The 19,234-nt window shown below is 39.9% G+C and overlaps 4 protein-coding genes across 4 annotated transcripts; 3 read left to right on the top strand and 1 right to left on the bottom strand.

Annotated features, from left to right (window-relative positions):
• Positions 1 to 424: 424 nt before the first annotated feature.
• On the bottom strand, positions 425 to 780 carry ATC70_001960 (N-alpha-acetyltransferase 40; the record flags this gene model as incomplete). The annotated part of the gene is made up of 2 exons (XM_064821347.1): positions 425 to 628; positions 694 to 780. The coding sequence occupies 2 exons, from the start codon at positions 778 to 780 to the stop codon at positions 425 to 427; spliced, it is 291 nt and encodes a 96-aa protein (XP_064681033.1).
• Positions 781 to 6,439: 5,659 nt separating this feature from the next.
• Positions 6,440 to 11,536, top strand: ATC70_001959 (uncharacterized protein; the record flags this gene model as incomplete). Its single annotated transcript, XM_064821346.1, has 1 exon — positions 6,440 to 11,536. The coding sequence occupies one exon, from the start codon at positions 6,440 to 6,442 to the stop codon at positions 11,534 to 11,536; it is 5,097 nt and encodes a 1,698-aa protein (XP_064681032.1).
• Positions 11,537 to 12,947: 1,411 nt separating this feature from the next.
• On the top strand, positions 12,948 to 13,303 carry NSP1 (FG-nucleoporin nsp1; the record flags this gene model as incomplete). Its single annotated transcript, XM_064821345.1, has 2 exons — positions 12,948 to 13,034; positions 13,100 to 13,303. 2 exons carry the CDS (start codon positions 12,948 to 12,950, stop codon positions 13,301 to 13,303), a joined length of 291 nt encoding a protein of 96 aa, XP_064681031.1.
• A 575-nt stretch (positions 13,304 to 13,878) lies between these two features.
• On the top strand, positions 13,879 to 18,885 carry ATC70_001957 (uncharacterized protein; the record flags this gene model as incomplete). The annotated part of the gene is made up of 1 exon (XM_064821344.1): positions 13,879 to 18,885. The coding sequence occupies one exon, from the start codon at positions 13,879 to 13,881 to the stop codon at positions 18,883 to 18,885; it is 5,007 nt and encodes a 1,668-aa protein (XP_064681030.1).
• Positions 18,886 to 19,234: the final 349 nt, after the last annotated feature.

Below are 19,234 nucleotides of genomic sequence, written 5' to 3'. Positions count from 1 at the left end.
TGTAAGCAAAAAAGGAACACTCACGCTAAGCGAGTCAAAGAAAAGTATAACATACACAACATTGAAGATGTTCAGAACAGCTCGTTGTTGTTGTAACAAAAATGCATACATGAACAACGTGCATGGTGGTAATAGTCGGATGTAAAGCAACACAAACACGCACAATTGCAGGAGCAACAGCAGTACTATAAGTATGCAATACAACATAATGACTAATGTTGTTTCATGTAAAGCCACAGAGGAAACACCGCCAGTAAAAGAAAATAAAGAAGAAAGCGCAACAAGGCAAACGTCATGAATGCGTTATCACAAGAAAGGAAGCAATTATATAAGCGTTCAAAGAAGTTTTATATCATTGCGACCAGAAGAAATAAGATACTTACCACTTACCACTGCCATAGATAAACCAGAAAAGTATAGGCAATTACCAGAGATAGACCAAAGAACGAGCATGCACCAAATACAGTAGACTGGGAAAGACCATATTAGCTACAGTAGCAGCAACACCAGCGCCATAGAAGAACCAAAGAATGAGCGACACCAGAGAACGAGCATGCACCAAATACAGTAGACTAGAAAAGACCAGATTAGCAGCAGCAACACCAGCAACACCGGCACCATAGAAAAACTAAAGAACAAACGACATCAGCAGTGAGCAGGCAAAGACCAAAGAAGTTACTTACCACTTGTCACCACCACAGATAGATCAGAAAAGACCAGATTAGCAGCAGCAACACCAGCAACACCGGCACCATAGACAAAATGAAGAACGAACGCCATTAGCAGAGAGCAGGCAAAGACCAAAGAAGTTACTTACCACTTACCACCAGAGATAGACCAGAGAACGAGCATGCAGCAAATACAACAGTAGACCAGGAAAGGCCAGATTAGCAGCAGCAGCAATACCAGCACCATGGAAAAACCAAAGAATGAACGACACCAGAGACCGGACAAAGGCTAAAGAAGCAACCACCAGACATGATACATCAAAGAAGCAGACAGCAAAGATAGCCGAGAAGTACTGGCAATAGCACCTACATATAACAAACAAAAAGAATCATCAAGACCTAATAAACAAATTCAGTTAGTGTTAATTCTACGCCTTTCAGTGCTCGATATCGAATGGTACCTAATATATTCCACTTTAAAGAAGCAGTATAAAGTACTTCTATCAGTGCACGACAGTGTTATTAGAAGATAGAGTGTTATTATCAATCAAAGAGTTTCCAAAACCACCATGGTTTGATATTAAACGCGTTTTGCAAAAAGGGAAAAAAAAAGGTGGTATGGAATAATGAAAGAACGCCGTATCCGACGTCACGACCATTAGAATTGGCCTCAGCCTTCTGCCGCGGCAGCCTTAATTGCGGTAATTTAATATGAATTTGTGCAGTGGGTATTTTCGTGTTCAAATTTGACTTGATCTAACGTCTTTTAAACGTTTTTGCCCAATTTGACTATAAAAACTCTCGTTATCACATCCGTCTTTCTAATATAACTTTACAGAACTAAAGAAGTTGCATCGAATGGCGCTCATTACATTCAGCTTTCAGATCGAAAATAATGAGCAATTTGCAAAAATATGAAAACGTGTTTTTTGCCAAAATGTCGAAATTTCACATAGGAAAATCTCATAGAAAGAGTTTCCAGTGTTGCATCCCGTATTTATTATCGATTTGATCTTATATTTATCATAGGAAAAATCTTCATTTTTTGGGTGAAAATCGCGATCGTTTGATTTACAAGAATTTTCCCTTGCTAATACTCGTAAAAAAACGATGATTTTCATGAATTTTCAATGAACCTGTGGAATTTGAGGCTTTACAGACTAAAATTCACGGAAAAAAAAGAATAAAAAAACAGTAATGTCAACTTGATAAAGGTATATTTTATTATCAAACTGACAGGTGTAAAGTAAACTGAAGTCTCTCTACTGGCCAGGTAGATGATCCTTCTTATATACTATAACAATGGATAAAAGTTCTATTAATTAGATTGACAAATAAGTCAACTCAGATCAACTAATGTCTAATCATGCTAAAAGACAACTCCAGCAAGCTAATCATGATTTAGCTCTATCTGGATGAATAATTAGACTCTCATCCGAAGTACCCTGATCTATCCTTTCTATAAGGATAATTAATATCGATCTAGTAGCATGTATCCAATAGGTACAGTCTTCTTAGTCTATATTAATAGTACATATCTGAGTGTATATCGCTAAGCATACATCTTTAGCATGTATCTGGATATATGGCATGTCTATAGCATATCGTATGCATGTCTATAGCATGTCTCATATATAGTACAAGTCTGTAGTACATAAAGTATCTGTAGCTAGTATCACGGATATAAGCATGTGTCTTATAGCGTGGATCATGAAGTGCACATCTGAAGCAACAAGCTCATATTGCATTAATCTTGGTGCCTATCCAGATATGGTAAACATCCGTAGTCAATGTCGGAATACAAGTATAAGTCTATAGTGCCATCCATGTCCGTGGTGCCATCTATAGCCTATATCTTATATAGTATGAATCTTATAGTACTAGCGTATCTGAAGTCCATATCTTCTCATGATCATAGTATAAATCGATATCGTACATCTAATCCAGTGTACATACAGTTTATATCTAAATCTGGTAACTGGATGAACTGTCGGAATGCAGATCATAGTGGATGTATTCCACAGAACCAAAAATTTTGAAATGAAGCATCAGCAAGTAAAGCGTAGCCAAGGGGAATCGTTTGGCACTATTCCAAGCGTCTTAAACGCTTTGTGGCATGGGTTATTCGAGTTGAAAAACGGTTACATTTGGACAGAATTTGACCTAAAAATGAGGTGTAGTAGGCTGTGTTGCTGAAAAAGTAGGTAAAATGCAGTGGTTTATAGCTACTGGGATTCTCTGCATTGCACAAAACCAGATCTGTATTTTCAAATGTGAGATTACAGTGATTTAAAAGCTCGAGCATCAATGACATTATACATATATGAATCTATTCGTGGAATACATCCACATATTGATTTATACTACAAGAAGATATGGACTTCAGATACGCTAGTATTATAAGATTTATACTATATAAGATATAGGCTATAGATGGCACCACGGACATGGATGGCGCTATAGACTTATACTTGTATTCCGACATTGACTACGGATGTTTACCATATCTGGATAGGCACCAAGATTAATGCAATATGAGCTTGTTGCTTCAGATATGCACTTTATGATCCACGCTATAAGACGCATACTTATATCCGTGATACTAGCTACAGATACTTTATGTACTACAGACTTGTACTATATATGAGACATGCTATAGACATGCATACGATATGCTATAGACATGCCATATATCCAGATACATGCTAAAGATGTATGCTTAGCGATATACACTCAGATATGTACTATTAATATAGACTAAGAAGACTGTACCTATCGGATAATACATGCTACTAGATTGATATTAATTATCCTTATAGAAAGGATAGATCAGGGTACTTTGGATGAGAGTCTAATTATTCATCCAGGCAACGCTAAATCATGATTAACTTGCGGGAGTTGTCTTTTAGCATGATTAGACATTAGTCAATCTGAGTTGACTTATTTGTCAATCTAATTAATAGAACTTTTATCCATTGCTATAGTATATAAGAAGGATCATCTGCCTGGCCGGTAGCGAGACTTCAGTTTACTTTACACTTGTCAGTTTGATAATAAAACATACCTTTATCAAGTTGACTATACGGTTTTTTTATTCTTTTTTTCCGTGAATTTTAGTCTATAAAGCCTCAAATTCCACACCTTGATTGTAATTGTCTAACGTTGATTTTGTTGTGAATAGACTTTAAGCTTAGTTTTATGACTGAACATAATATTCCTGTTGTTGACGACCATCAAAAGTGCTCTGCTGACCTGACAAACATCTTCGTCAATCCGAGCAAGTCGTGAGATTCAAATTTGCAACATACCATTGATGCTCAAGCTTTAAAATTACTACTGGAATCGCGCTGTAATGAAATAGCCACCCAAACGCAACTTAATTGAAAACCAAAGTTCACCAAATAGCACTCATTCAAATTCATGCTATTTGGATCTATTAATGAAAGCGCTCAAATGTACATCAACAACCATTTAAACATACTAAAGTAAAGATACACGCTTATATCGCACATCGTGTGAATGAATCACTCCTGATCACAGTGTATTCAATCACACCCATGATGGTCGTAATAAGTGATGATATCTTTATCCAAAAAGAATCAAATCAATAACAAGCATATTCAAATATGACAACTATGCCCTGCTGCCATAGTTGCATAATATCCCAGATAAAGGAGTCCATACTTCAATAACAAACATCACACTTTAAACCATCAAGGCTACATTAAACCATGCTATGACGATAGCTTACCCAAGCCCATCAAGGTTACTCAAATTGACCCATATGGCCAGTGCTCTTGCATTGATTACCACTTTAAATCAAACATCAACAACATTTGCCAGATATCGCAATAGCAGCACCTATTGCTCTCTATCATCACTACTAATCCTACAAGCTAGATGCAAATGTATAAATACTCTTCTTTTTTTACTCAATTCCAGGATCTTCAGTTCATTTTATACACAAATAAAATACAGTTGATTTCTATTGTATTTTACTATTGCTTTATTTTTTTTTGTGAAATCTATTTAAACCTGATTTCACTGCACGCGCATTTCAAAAAGACAGATCAGAGCCTCAGAATTAGAATAAAAACATCCATCACTTAGAAACTAAGTTCCGTACAATGCAGAACATCCGGGTCATCAAACGAAACTGTAACTTACTTGCCTGTTTAGCAACACTGATGAATTCGTAATAATAAGTCGATGATAATAATCAGTTGTCAACTGTATCTAAAACGAAAGCAAAGAGCTTCTTTATTACAGGGCATCTAGCTTGCTTAAATATGGTAGATCCCTGGTCAATGACTACTACGTTGAGATGGTATATAAATAGCAGGCCACTGGGACCTTATGGATTGTTGGTATAGCTTGTTGAGAGGCCACCTAAGTCGATATGTTTCATGTAGTGTAGGTGGATCTCGATATCTTGACATTGGGGAGATTGAATGTATTGTAGTTCCTGAGGCACCTGTGCACACACAATTGACTGGACTTGTAAACATAGATGTGATGTGATACGATAAACATCATCTATGCTGCTACACTGTAAAAGGTGGCTTGAGGAGAAAGTGAATGTAACCTAAGATGCATGCTTGTATGCAACAAACACAGCCTACTACACCTTATTTTTAGGCCAAATTCTGTCTAAATTTGGCTATTTTGAAGCTACTAGAATAACACATGCTACAAAGCGTCGTGGACGTTCGGAATAGCACCAAACGATTCCTCTTGGCCACGCTTTACTTACTGATACTTTATCTCAAATTTTCTTGGGTCATTGCAAATTCATGAGAATCTTCGTTTTTTTCATGTGTATTAGTAAGGGAAAATTCTTGAAAACCAAACGATCGCGTTTTTCACCCAAAAAACGAAAACTTTTTCTATAATACATATTATATCAAATTGATCGTAAGGATGAAATGCAACATTGGAAACTACTGCTTTGAAACTTTTATATGCTAAATGTTGACATATTCACAGAAATGTTGTTTTCATATTTTTGCAAATTGCTCATTATTTTCGGTCTGAAAATTGAATGTAACCAGCATCATTTGATGCGCCTCTAATGACTCTCTTTAAATGCATTAGTAAGTAAAGTATAACAACGATAATCTCATAGTCAAATTTAGGAAAAACGTTTAAAAATGTAAGATCAAGTCAAATTTGAACACGAAAATACCCACTGTTGAGGATATAGATCATCTCTGAGAGGCAAATGTATTAGGCGTCGTATATTACATAAGAGGATCTGAGAATGAGCTGAGATGCATAGTAGAAGTGAGAGGTCTTTATTCAAGCAGCACGAAGGAACATGAGTGGTGCCATCAAATGGCTAATCTATATCCTGGTTCCTAGAGAGTGGTAGCCTATGGCCTTTCGTCCCTGGAAGTGGGTTTCAATTCCGACAAATGTTCTTCCGTCAAAGCTATTAGGAAGAACATTCTATCCTGGATCATCTTTGTTGTTTATCCTTGACTGGCGGTTCATGAGTTCTGATGCAGCACATCCTCGTTACTGGTTCAAGGCTTATACAATTATCCCGCATTCAAGATCAAGGTCCTATTGCTGCGGCACTGTCAAATAACTATAAATACCTTTGATATCTACACTAGTTTTGATCCCTATTCAATCTTGGAATAACATAATAAATATATTCAGTTCTAATTGTATTTACTCTGTCTATATTTCGTTATTCTAAACATTTTTTACAATTAATTACTGTACCTCTATATATTGCATTATATTATCCCAATCCTAAATCAAGAATGTCTGCTGGTTCTGTGTCCTCTAATTCTACTGCTGGTTCAGCAAATGGTTCGATTCAAGTCCCTGGGGCTACTGCGGCTGGTCTTCCTGTTACGCTGGAAGATTTCGATCTCAATCCTTCTATGGATGGTCTTACCGAGGTTCTGTCTCAAGACGGTCAAGTGCTTGATGAAGACGAATTGATGGCTGAACTTGGTGGTGGTTCTTCGGCTTTGTCTGCGTTTGAGCCTCTGGAGAGCGTGAGTGGAGAGGTTGGATCTGGGGGGAAGTCCGCAGCTGAGCCATTGAGTGAGGCGATGGAAGCAAGTGAAGAAGCTTCATTAGAGCATGCGTTGAAGGCATTACGTGAAGAAAATGCGAAATTGTTGAAGGTGGTAGTAACGGCACCTACTGCGAGAGAGCGTCATGAGGCTCTGCGAGTGATTAGCAGCAATAAGGATGCGATTGTGGAATTGCGTAGCTATCGGGATGTGGTCAAGCCCAAGACAAGTGCGATGAGTCGTGGAATGATGCGTAGTGAAAATTTGGCTTTGAATCGTCGCGATTTACCCAAATTCCAGTTGGCTTCTGCAGCGGTGAAGGCTTTTCCCAACGAAGAAGTGTTTGAGAGCGTAGATCATTACTTGCGTACTTTTGAGAGCATCTTGAATTCATCATCGTTGGACTTGGAAGCGCAGTGGGCCAAGTTACTTCCGTTGTGTATGCCCAATGGGGATCGTGCGTGGGTCGACAAGACTTTGTTGAAGTGCAGCTCGTGGTGGGAAGCGAAGCAAGTGTTCTCTAGACGCTTTGGGTCTGCAGTGATTACTCGTCGCAATACGGATTTAGTATTTACGATGGTGATGAGTGCGTCTGAATCCATTATGGATTACTCGTGTCGATTCCAGCAAGCAGTGTACAATGCGGGCCTCCAGTTGGATGATCCAAGAGTGGCTGATCGCTTCATGGCGTCGTTAATCTTGCCGGTGCAAACGGCTGTGCGCATTACCTTGGTGAGAGAACAAGGCACTGAGTCGTGGACAGTGGATCGAATTACCCAAGTGGCGCGCGATGTGTTGGGAGATGACAACCGTTTCTATGCGCATGCAACAGCTTTGCTGCCAGGTGCTGCGTTTGAGGATCGTCAAGAGCGTCGTGGGTACCAAGGATCGTCAAGAGGGATGTCGTCAAGTGGAAGACGTAACCATGGAGGGTTCAAGCGAGTGGAGAGCAGTGGTGGAACCAAGAGGTATCATTGTAAGCAGCATGGTCCGAATGATTCCCATGGGTCTAAGGAGTGTCAGTTTTTGAAGTTCGAGAAGGCCAGGAGTGAAGGCAAATGCGTGAAGTGTTGGAAGCCATTTGAAAGGGGACATGATTGCAGCACTCGTCGTCCTCCTGGGGTTGGTCCGTCCAACACGGCTCTGAATCATGAGGTCTTCGCGGCAAGTGTGGTCACCAAGGATAATGAGTCTTCGTCCTCGTTAGGGGCATCATCTTCGAGGGATGCCAATGCAGACGATGCCAATAGTGTCGCTGATCAAGATCAGCTGATGAGTGAGTTGGCTTTCCAATGTAAGTTGCCTAGTGTGAATGTGAACAAAGCAGAAACTAATTACTTTGCGTTGTTGACCCCGTTGTTGATATGTGTAGAATCTAAGAATATCAAGGTCATTGGCAAGGTGGACACCGGGTCCCAAATTAGTTGTATTAGTTTGAAGTTTCTAATAAATGTGCTTAAGATCAAAAAAGTGAGAAAAGTTGATGGGTACCTGAAATTTTTATCCAAGTCTGTGAAGCGAGTGGCAATGACATTTCCATTGAAATTTAAATATGCTAATGGCATTGTATTTGAACATGCATTAGAAGTGGTTCCGTTTGAGCAAGGGTTGGACTTTGATGTCCTGTTGGGAGTGGATGTGTTGCCAAAGATGAATATTGGGCTTACTGGTGTGGCGTTTCGCATCGACAGTGAGCATCAGCATTCAGATGCTACAGAACATAATGAAAGAATGTTTGAGAATATCAATTTGGACTTTGAGGGCAAACATTTAGAGGCGGATAACGCACCTGCGGGTACTGAGGAAGAGCGTCAGGAGTTTAAGACATATATTAGCGAATCCTTAAAGAGAAATGAAGAGATACTTATCGAGTCGTGTTGTCCATTGCCAGAAGCTATAGTGAAATTACCTACAAAAGAAGGAGCGACGGCGCATCGTCGTCCCTATCCGATTGCTGAGTCGTTGAAGCCTGTAGTAGAGAGACAAATTCAAAAGTGGTTGGATACCAAGACGATCGGACGTTCGAGAATCAATTCGTCCTTTAATAGCCCTTTGCTGGTAGTACCAAAGCGTGACAAGTTGGGAAATGTAGTGGATCATCGTGTGTGTCTGGATGTGCGTTTGTTGAATAGTATTTTGCCACCTCCCTACAATTTCCCAATTCCTTTAGTAAAAGACATCTTTGAGAACTTGAGTGGTATGAAGTATTTTGGGACCACGGATTTGAAGGATGCTTACCACAGATTTCCCATTGAAAAAGAGAGCCAATTTAAATGTAGCTTTAGTTTTAACGGCCAAGGATATTATTTCTTGAAGGCTTGTTTTGGATTATGCCAGCTGCCAAGCCAGTATCAATTTACACTATCTACGTTGCTAGCAGGATTGCAACAAGTGCGTGACGAGTCAGGACGAGTGGTATCTACTACGCAGAATTTTCTAGACGATATCATTATCGCTGGCGTGGATTTTGAGCATTACAAGGTAGCCGTAAAAACGGTGATTGATCGGCTTACAGAGGCAAAATTGATTTTACAGCCGAGCAAGTGCCATTTTATGCAGAGAAAGGTGCGGTTGTTAGGCTTTGTGGTCGATGAAAAGGGTATCCGAGTAGACAAATCCAAATGTACAAATGTGGCGAATTGGCCTGTACCCTCAACCAAGAAACAAGTGCAGCAGTTTATGGGATTAGTGAATTATTTGCGTTCACATATTCCAATGATCTATAGAGTGGCGGCTCCGATCACGGACCTCATTAAAGACAACAAGAATGTGATGAAGCACTGGACGAATCAACATACAGAGTGTTTTGAGGCAATTAAGAAGATATTGCAAGCGGATTTGTTGATCAATTACCCAGATTTCGACAAGGAATTTATTATTGCGTGTGATGCCAGTTTGTATGGAGTAGCGGCTGTGATTTACCAAGAAGATGACAAGGGGCGTCATAAGTATGTGGGTTTTATTTCAAGCACACTGAGTCCAGCGCAGCGTCGTTGGTCCACAACGAAGCGAGAATTGTATGCGATTGTGTTGGCGTTGCGGAAGTTTCAAACGTACATTTATGGGCGTGCGTTCCGGGTACTGACAGATCATCGAGCATTAGTGTATTTGCATTCTCAGAAAGTGGTAAACCCTATGATGGCTGGATGGATTGAGACTATCCTAGATTTTACATTTGAAGTCGTGCATTTACCAGGAGCAATGAACATTTTTCCGGATTTATTGAGCAGACTATATCCACCTGTGGAGAATGAGAGTACGCAGTTAATAGTGGAGGAAAGTGAAGAGCGTAGTCGGGAGAGACATGAGCAAAATCGCAAGAATCGTGGTGCAAAAAATATGATTAAGAAGAAGCGGTATAGCAAAGATCAAGCAGTAAATATCTTTGCTACACAAGTGATTGAAAATGCGAAGGAAGATCTTGATTACATGACACCTCCTGAGGAAGAGCGAGATGAGATTTTACAAGAGATTCACATGTTTGGGCATTATGGCGCACAGGCGATTGTGAGAGAATTGCACTCGCAAGGGTTGCATTGGGCTAATGTGTATGAAGATGCTAAGAGGTTGGTCAGTAGCTGTCCAGAATGTCAGAAGCACAATATTGCAAAGAGAGGGTGGCATCCGCTCAAGAATGTAGTTTCGCTTCAGCCGATGTCGCATGTGTCAGTGGATTTGGGTGGCCCAATGACGATGACCTTTGATGGATATGTGTATATAATGGTTGTCACAGATCTGTGTACCAAGTATGTGATTTTGCGCCCATTAAAGTCGAAGGAAGCAACGAGCATTGCTAGAGAATTGATTAAGGTGTTTGGGGATTACTCATTTCCTATTATTATGCAGAGCGATCATGGTGGGGAATTCGAGAATCACTTGCTTCAGGCAATCAGTGAGAACCTAGGTTTGCAGCGCAACTATTCTACCCCATACGCAGCCAGAGGTAATGGGAGTGCGGAGGCGAGTGTGAAAATTGTGATGAATACGCTGAGGAAAATGTGTAACTCTAATGCGCGAGAATGGAGCGATTACCTTCCAATTGTGCAGCTTTGTTGTAATCGTTACATCAAGAGTAAATCGATGACTTCGCCGTTCTCGCTGATGTTTGCCAGGCGAGTTACACTGCCAGAGGATTATGCCAACAAAGACAAATACCCGATCCCTAAGGATATCATGTCAGTAAAAGAGCTTGAAGAGCGTATTGACTACATGCACAAGGTGGTATTTCCAGCGATCAATGAACGAGAGGCCAAGATGAATGCGATTATGCAGAAGAGGTTTAATGACAAGCATATGCTCGTGGACATTCCAGTGGGTGCTCATGTGATGGTAAAGATACGTCAACGACCAAGCAAGTTGAGTCCCATTTATGATGGTCCATATACGGTCATTCGTAGAAATCAAGGCGGGTCATACGAGTTGAAGGATGAAATGAATGAGATTCTTCATCGCAACTATGTACCATCCGAGCTAAAGGTGGTGAACATAGATGAAAAGGCCATTGATGATGAGTATTTCGAAATTGAGGCGATTCGAGATCATAGGGGCAAAGCAGCGAATCGTGAGTATCTCATCAAATGGAAGGGCTATGGTGAACGCATGTGTTCGTGGATAACTGCAGAAGATGTATCGGATCCCCATATTTTGCAAAGATATTGGCAAAAGCATGTGCAGCTGCAGAAGCAAGAAGAAGGGCGCATCCGAGAGCGAGTGGCTCAAATGCCGAGTAAGCAACAGAGGAAACGTGCTGCCACTGGGGAAGCAGATCAGGCGGGGGCTCCTCAATCCCCAGCGAAGCGGCGTCGGGCCACTTATGTTAGGAAGAAGACAGGATAAGTGGGAAGGTGAGCGACAGTGGGGACGAGGTAAGAGTGGTGATCGAGAGGGTGTTGTCATGTGTTGTGGTAGCAGTGTACCTTTTTACCTGATCATTGTTTTTTTTTTCCCATTGGGTTTTACATTGATTGGGATGTTTTAATGGCCATTGTTCCGAATTCATGATAACACATAGGAAGTATTTCAACGAGCCAAGCTTGTGTGATCTATCTCCTGTGGTGTAGTGTTTATCGAATCGACAATTCTTGCAGTATTATCGATTCTGGTGGGGACGAATGTTGAGGATATAGATCATCTCTGAGAGGCAAATGTATTAGGCGTCGTATATTACATAAGAGGATCTGAGAATGAGCTGAGATGCATAGTAGAAGTGAGAGGTCTTTATTCAAGCAGCACGAAGGAACATGAGTGGTGCCATCAAATGGCTAATCTATATCCTGGTTCCTAGAGAGTGGTAGCCTATGGCCTTTCGTCCCTGGAAGTGGGTTTCAATTCCGACAAATGTTCTTCCGTCAAAGCTATTAGGAAGAACATTCTATCCTGGATCATCTTTGTTGTTTATCCTTGACTGGCGGTTCATGAGTTCTGATGCAGCACATCCTCGTTACTGGTTCAAGGCTTATACAATTATCCCGCATTCAAGATCAAGGTCCTATTGCTGCGGCACTGTCAAATAACTATAAATACCTTTGATATCTACACTAGTTTTGATCCCTATTCAATCTTGGAATAACATAATAAATATATTCAGTTCTAATTGTATTTACTCTGTCTATATTTCGTTATTCTAAACACCCACTGCACAAATTCATATTAAATTACCGCAATTAAGGCTGCCGCGGCAGAAGGCTGAGGCCAATTCTAATGGTCGTGACGTCGGATACGGCGTTCTTTCATTATTCCATACCACCTTTTTTTTTCCCTTTTTGCAAAACGCGTTTAATATCAAACCATGGTGGTTTTGGAAACTCTTTGATTGATAATAACACTCTATCTTCTAATAACACTGTCGTGCACTGATAGAAGTACTTTATACTGCTTCTTTAAAGTGGAATATATTAGGTACCATTCGATATCGAGCACTGAAAGGCGTAGAATTAACACTAACTGAATTTGTTTATTAGGTCTTGATGATTCTTTTTGTTTGTTATATGTAGGTGCTATTGCCAGTACTTCTCGGCTATCTTTGCTGTCTGCTTCTTTGATGTATCATGTCTGGTGGTTGCTTCTTTAGCCTTTGTCCGGTCTCTGGTGTCGTTCATTCTTTGGTTTTTCCATGGTGCTGGTATTGCTGCTGCTGCTAATCTGGCCTTTCCTGGTCTACTGTTGTATTTGCTGCATGCTCGTTCTCTGGTCTATCTCTGGTGGTAAGTGGTAAGTAACTTCTTTGGTCTTTGCCTGCTCTCTGCTAATGGCGTTCGTTCTTCATTTTGTCTATGGTGCCGGTGTTGCTGGTGTTGCTGCTGCTAATCTGGTCTTTTCTGATCTATCTGTGGTGGTGACAAGTGGTAAGTAACTTCTTTGGTCTTTGCCTGCTCACTGCTGATGTCGTTTGTTCTTTAGTTTTTCTATGGTGCCGGTGTTGCTGGTGTTGCTGCTGCTAATCTGGTCTTTTCTAGTCTACTGTATTTGGTGCATGCTCGTTCTCTGGTGTCGCTCATTCTTTGGTTCTTCTATGGCGCTGGTGTTACTGCTACTGTAGCTAATATGGTCTTTCCCAGTCTACTGTATTTGGTGCATGCTCGTTCTTTGGTCTATCTCTGGTAATTGCCTATACTTTTCTGGTTTATCTATGGCAGTGGTAAGTGGTAAGTGAAGTGAACTAGACTAGATTCCCATCATAAACAAAACCCAAAATAAATGTCATCTCAATCAAACCATGCTACCATCAGCAGATAGGCATGCATAATAATAGTATTAGCATGATGATAGCAAGGGTTAAATGCTCTAAAATAAGAGATGACAGATACTAAAGTAAATGTCAAGGGTATTGTAATGTGTTGTAACATAAATATACCTAAAAAGGATACAGGCTCAACAATAAAGAGCTATTCTTTACGCATGATTCAAAAACCATATATTGAAATACCGTTCTTGATCCATCAGATCAACAACTAAATGACCCAACAAAAATATATAAAGTAATGGAATCACTGGCAACTACTAAACTGCTGCCAGATAAGAGATATAAACCAAATAATATAAATAGAGACGTAGAATATACATTTTATTGCACATTATCCTAATTTCAAATAAAGAAGGATTTTAACAGTATTCTACCTGCTTTTTTAACCCCCTTTTTACTGCATTTTTTACTGTTACAATCAATCATTGATTTCGTTATGTCGTCTGTTCTGTCTGGTAACTCCCCACTGTCATCTCGTGCTGGCTCACCTAATCCCATGGAAGAGGACGTCATCATGGAGGATGGCAACGCATCCTTACCTGCCTCAGTTTCTGCAACAACTGAACGCCTCAATGAGATGGATCTCGCGGCTGACCCATATACAAACCTCGTTGGCACCCCGTCTCCTGCGCCCACTATATCCACTAAAGGTGAAGAAATTGTCAACCCTGACGCTACCTCACCACAACCTGCTCCACCTGTTACGAAGCCGCCAACGTTGACTGAAGTTCTGAAGAAGGTTCTACTCCAAAAGGAAAATGCGCAAATAGCATACTTGAAAGCTCTGAGCCATTCCAATGTCAATGTTGATGAAGCCAACCTACTCCGTGAAAAAGTAAACAATTTAGACAAGCATGTCAAAACACTTACCGATGGTCTCAAGGCTGCTGCTGCTGCTACTGCTGCTGCCACCAAGGCTTCCGCTGCCGCTAACTCATCGTCCACTGGCTTAAAAATTTCCAAGAGAGATCTTCCCAAATTCCAACTGGAGGATAACAAAGCTAAACCATTTCCACATGAGGAGGCATATCGTTCTGTTGATCATTTCCTCTCAGAATTCGAAAAAATTGTGTATTCTTCTGGCCAAGACATCGAAACCGTATGGCGCAAGTACATTCCCCTCACGTTGTCGTATGAATTGGATGACTGGATGAAGACGGTGGTCATGAAGTGCAATGTCTGGCACGATGTCAAGTTGGTTTTCAGCAAGAAGTTTGGGACAGTAGTTTCAAGAATACATAAGCGTCGTGCTGTGATGAATATGGAAATTGGGTTCCATGAATCTGTCGATGAATATTCCAATCGTTTCTTCCGCACTGTTGGTGAGGCCGGCTATCATCGTGATGATTTGACAATTGGTGATGTCTTTTTGTTGTCTTTACCCGAGTCCTGGCAACTGAACATTTGTACTGTGCTCCTTTCAAATACCAAGAGACAAGCCTGGACTACCACGGAAATTCACAATGCTGCCGTAGATCTTCTTGGTGAAAAGACTCCCCAATCATTGATGCTGGGAAAGGACACCAAGCGCAAGTTTGGCTCTGTTGAACCCCCTATTGTTGCTACCTCTGGCTCATCTGCCACCACATCTTCTGCTTTGCCAAAGGCAAGAATGCTTGGTGATCGAAATCTGCCCAATAGGGCTACTACCAAGAACCCTAACCCTTGCCGCCATTGTGGTCGCCCCTGGAAGCATGGCCATACTTGTGAAGAATATCGAATGGCTAAACGCCAAAAGGGCGCTGGTGATGGAATCAACGTATTGTCCGTGTCTACTACTTCTGATACTAAAGAAGAAAATGAAACTGACGTGATGACCCAAGCTTTAAAAGAAGCATATGAAAACGAAATTTACAAATGTAAGTCTAAAAAGACAAACGAAAGCAAAAACAACATGAAACTAATCACGCCTCTTCTATTAAATGGTAGAAGAATCATCGGAAAAGTGGATCCCGGATCGGATATTAGTTTCATCAATAAAAGCATATTAAATAAATCGTTTTCAAACATACAAACGTATAAAACAAATGGCTTTCTCAATTTCTTGTCTGTAAATGATGATAACAAGAACAGTACGGTAACAAGAATTGGTAAAACTGAACCTATGGAAGTAACTTATACAAACAATATCAAATTCGCTCATGAATTCGAGGTCATTAAATTTAATGATGAGTTGTCTACTGAATTTGATGTGTTACTTGGTGTCGATATTCTACCCAAATTGAATATCTACCTGCAAGGAGTAGCATATAAATTTCCTGATTCAGAAAAGGACAAAGAAATGAAGCAGTTTGAGGATATAAATCACGATCAACAAAACAAATTCAATCCTGAAAAGGCTGATTATGGTACTCCAAGCGAAAGAAAAGAATTGCTAGCACAAATTCAATCAGCTTTGGACGAAAACAGGGCTATCCCAAGTGATGCAGCATGTACAATGCCAGAATCAGTTGTAAGAATCAAAATTTCGGATCCCAGTGATTGTTTCGTTCGACAATATCCATTAGCGGTAAATGCAAATGCAGAAATCAAATCACAGCTAGAAGAATGGCTAAAAGATGGCATTGTCGAGCGTACCAAACCTGATCCAACCTTTCACTCACCTTTATTGGCTGTACCTAAACGTGATCCACTCACCGGGAAAACTAGCAAGCTTCGAATCTGTTGCGATTTAAGAAGAATAAATGCTGCCATCTCGGATAAAGACTGTCATGAGAACTTTGCTGTACCAAAAATAGATGAAATCTTCAGCAAGGTTGTTGGTAACGCTAATGTCATAAGTGTTTTGGATCTAAAGCAAGCTTATTTTGCATTTCCTGTATCACCAGAATCAAGACGTTGCCTCATATTTAGTCATAACAATCTGACGTACCAATGGACCAGAGCCCCTTTTGGGTTAAAATTCCTTGTAAGCCAGTTTGTCTATACAATGAGCGTTTTATTCGATGGCATTGAACAAGAGTTGAAAGATGAAGTAAAGAAATTATACATAAAACAAAACAAAGACACCACTCAAATTGGCAATGAAATCCAAGCAGGAGTCTGCCACTACTTAGACGATATCGTGGTGTATGCTAGAAACGCAGAATTTAATGCACTAATGGTTAATTTAGTGGTAAGGAGATTGAGTAGAGTAAATCTACGTATCAATACAGATAAATGTTCATTCTTCCAAACAAGTGTCTATCTGCTTGGATTCATCATCAGTAAAGATACCACAAAAATTGATACAAAAAGACTATCAAACATTGAGTCATGGGAAATCCCAAAGACAACGAAACAGGTCCGTAGTCTTATGGGTATTATCAGCCATTTAAGAAACTACTGTCCAATGCTGTCTAAAATAGCTGCTCCTATTGACAGTCTACGAAATGAGAAAAAAATCACTGCAAAATGGACATCCTTACATACTGATAGACTCCAAAGAATCAAACAAATACTCATGTCTAGTCAAATCCTTTATGCACCTAATCCATCAAAGCCATACTTCATGCAAACTGATGCCAGCGTTCTGGGAATATCAGCCTGTCTATTCCAAAAGGATGAAATGGGACGCATTAAGCATATAGCCTTCGCAAGCAGATCTTTGAATAGTGCAGAACGAAATTGGTCTACTAACCGAAGAGAAACTGCAGCCATTGTGTTTGGTTTTGAAAAATACAAAGCTTTATTATGGGGGCACAATGATATAACTGTTTTATGTGATCATTTGGCCCTAACGTATCTTTTTACATCATCAACACTGAACAGCACTCTTCAAGGGTATCTGGAAATTTTAGGAGAATACAATTTCTCAGTAGCTCACATCAAAGGAATGGAAAACATTCTTGCTGACCGACTATCGAGATTGTACCCTGCCATAACCGAAGATGAAGAGCTAGCTGATGAATATGAACAACAGATTAAGAAACTACACAAGCTAATCCTGCTACGAAGAACTACCGGGAACAAAATCGTTAAACAAAAGGAAGTTCATTCCAAAGACCCCAATCTAAATGTCCTAGCGATAAAGCTCAGTAGCAAAGAGTTTAAACAAACCACAACTGATTATGTTTGTCCACCTCAACAAGATCGTAAAAAGATCATCCAAGATGCACATAAGGTAGGACATTTTGGGATTGCGGCTGTGGTTAAGCACATTCACACTTATCATGGTCTTCATTGGAACTCCATCTATAAGGACGCCAAAGAACTTTTGCTGTCTTGTAAGGAATGTCAATTGCATAATATTGCAAAGAAAGGATTCAACCCAGCAAGAAGTGTAGTGTCGTATGAACCATTTGATTTCATTAGCATGGATATGATTGGACCCTTACCAGTAACGGAAAAAGGCAATTGTTATATTCTTGTGGTTGTAGACATCTGTACCAAATACATCATTGCTCGTCCTACACCAAACAAACAAAGTGACACAATCGCTAACACCTTGGTCTCAATCTATGGAGATTATGGTTTAGCAGTGAATGTTACCTTATCTGATAATGGAAGAGAATTCAAATCTCAACTATCAGAATACATCTATAAATCATTAAACATTGGCATGATACAAAGCACTCCTTACTACGCACAGGGAAATGGTCATAGTGAAAATTCTGTGAAAACTGTAACTGCAACACTAAGGAAAATGTGTGGGAATGGCACCAGAAACTGGGATAACCGTTTGCCTATTGTACAACTAGCTATAAACATGAAAGTCCGTGATCGCACAGCAAGCACCCCTTTCAGCTTGATGTTTGCAAGACAAGTAACATTGGACCCTAAGAAAATTAATAGAAATAACAGGAAAGCATTGACACTGGAAGAGCTACAAAAAAGAGCTGAAACCATGAATGACATTGTCTTTCCTGCTATACAACAACGAACTGATGAATTGGCTAAAATATATCGCGAGAAATTCAACAAGAAACACTACATAATCGAAGATATTCCAGCTGGTACACCTGTAATGGTACGTTACGCAGAAGGTCGATCGAATAAACTAGCCCCGCTATATTCAGGACCATATATTGTGGTGCGACGTACTCAAGCAGGAACGTATGTACTAAAAGATGATACTAGCGAATTGCTACATCGTGAATATACGCCCTCTGAATTAAAAGTTGTCTCATTAGACGAAACAGCATTGGAAGCGCAAGTATATGAGGTAGAAGAAATTCGTGATCATCGAGTGCTCCCCGATGGCACATACGAATATCTGACCAAATGGTGTGGTTACGGTGAAAGAGAGAATGACTGGCTTACCCCTGATCTATTCTCCACACCTACTCCTATTACCAATTACTGGAAGAAAATGAAAGAACTTGAAAGACGAGAGGCATCTAGAAAAGAAATCAATGATACTTCAATTAAGAATACTATCAACAAATCTAAGAAACGCCAAACAAAATTGCCTCAAACAAATACTCGCCGCCAAAAACGTGCAAGAAATACGAAATCTAAATAATATCCTACCTAAAATATCTCTTTAAATATATATATATATATATATATACATAATACATAATTTTTTCCTTTCCAATATCTCTGATTTCATTTCGAATTTAAGTCTTCTAAATTTGCTGCATACCGGGTCAACGCAAATCTTGTTTGCGTTTAGCGGGGAGGCATGAAGTGAACTAGACTAGATTCCCATCATAAACAAAACCCAAAATAAATGTCATCTCAATCAAACCATGCTACCATCAGCAGATAGGCATGCATAATAATAGTATTAGCATGATGATAGCAAGGGTTAAATGCTCTAAAATAAGAGATGACAGATACTAAAGTAAATGTCAAGGGTATTGTAATGT

This window comes from Mucor velutinosus (genome assembly GCF_035048745.1).
Source record: "Mucor velutinosus strain NIH1002 chromosome Unknown tig00000093, whole genome shotgun sequence".
NCBI lineage: Eukaryota > Fungi > Mucoromycota > Mucoromycetes > Mucorales > Mucoraceae > Mucor > Mucor velutinosus.
This window is presented reverse-complemented; position numbering and strand designations above follow the sequence as displayed.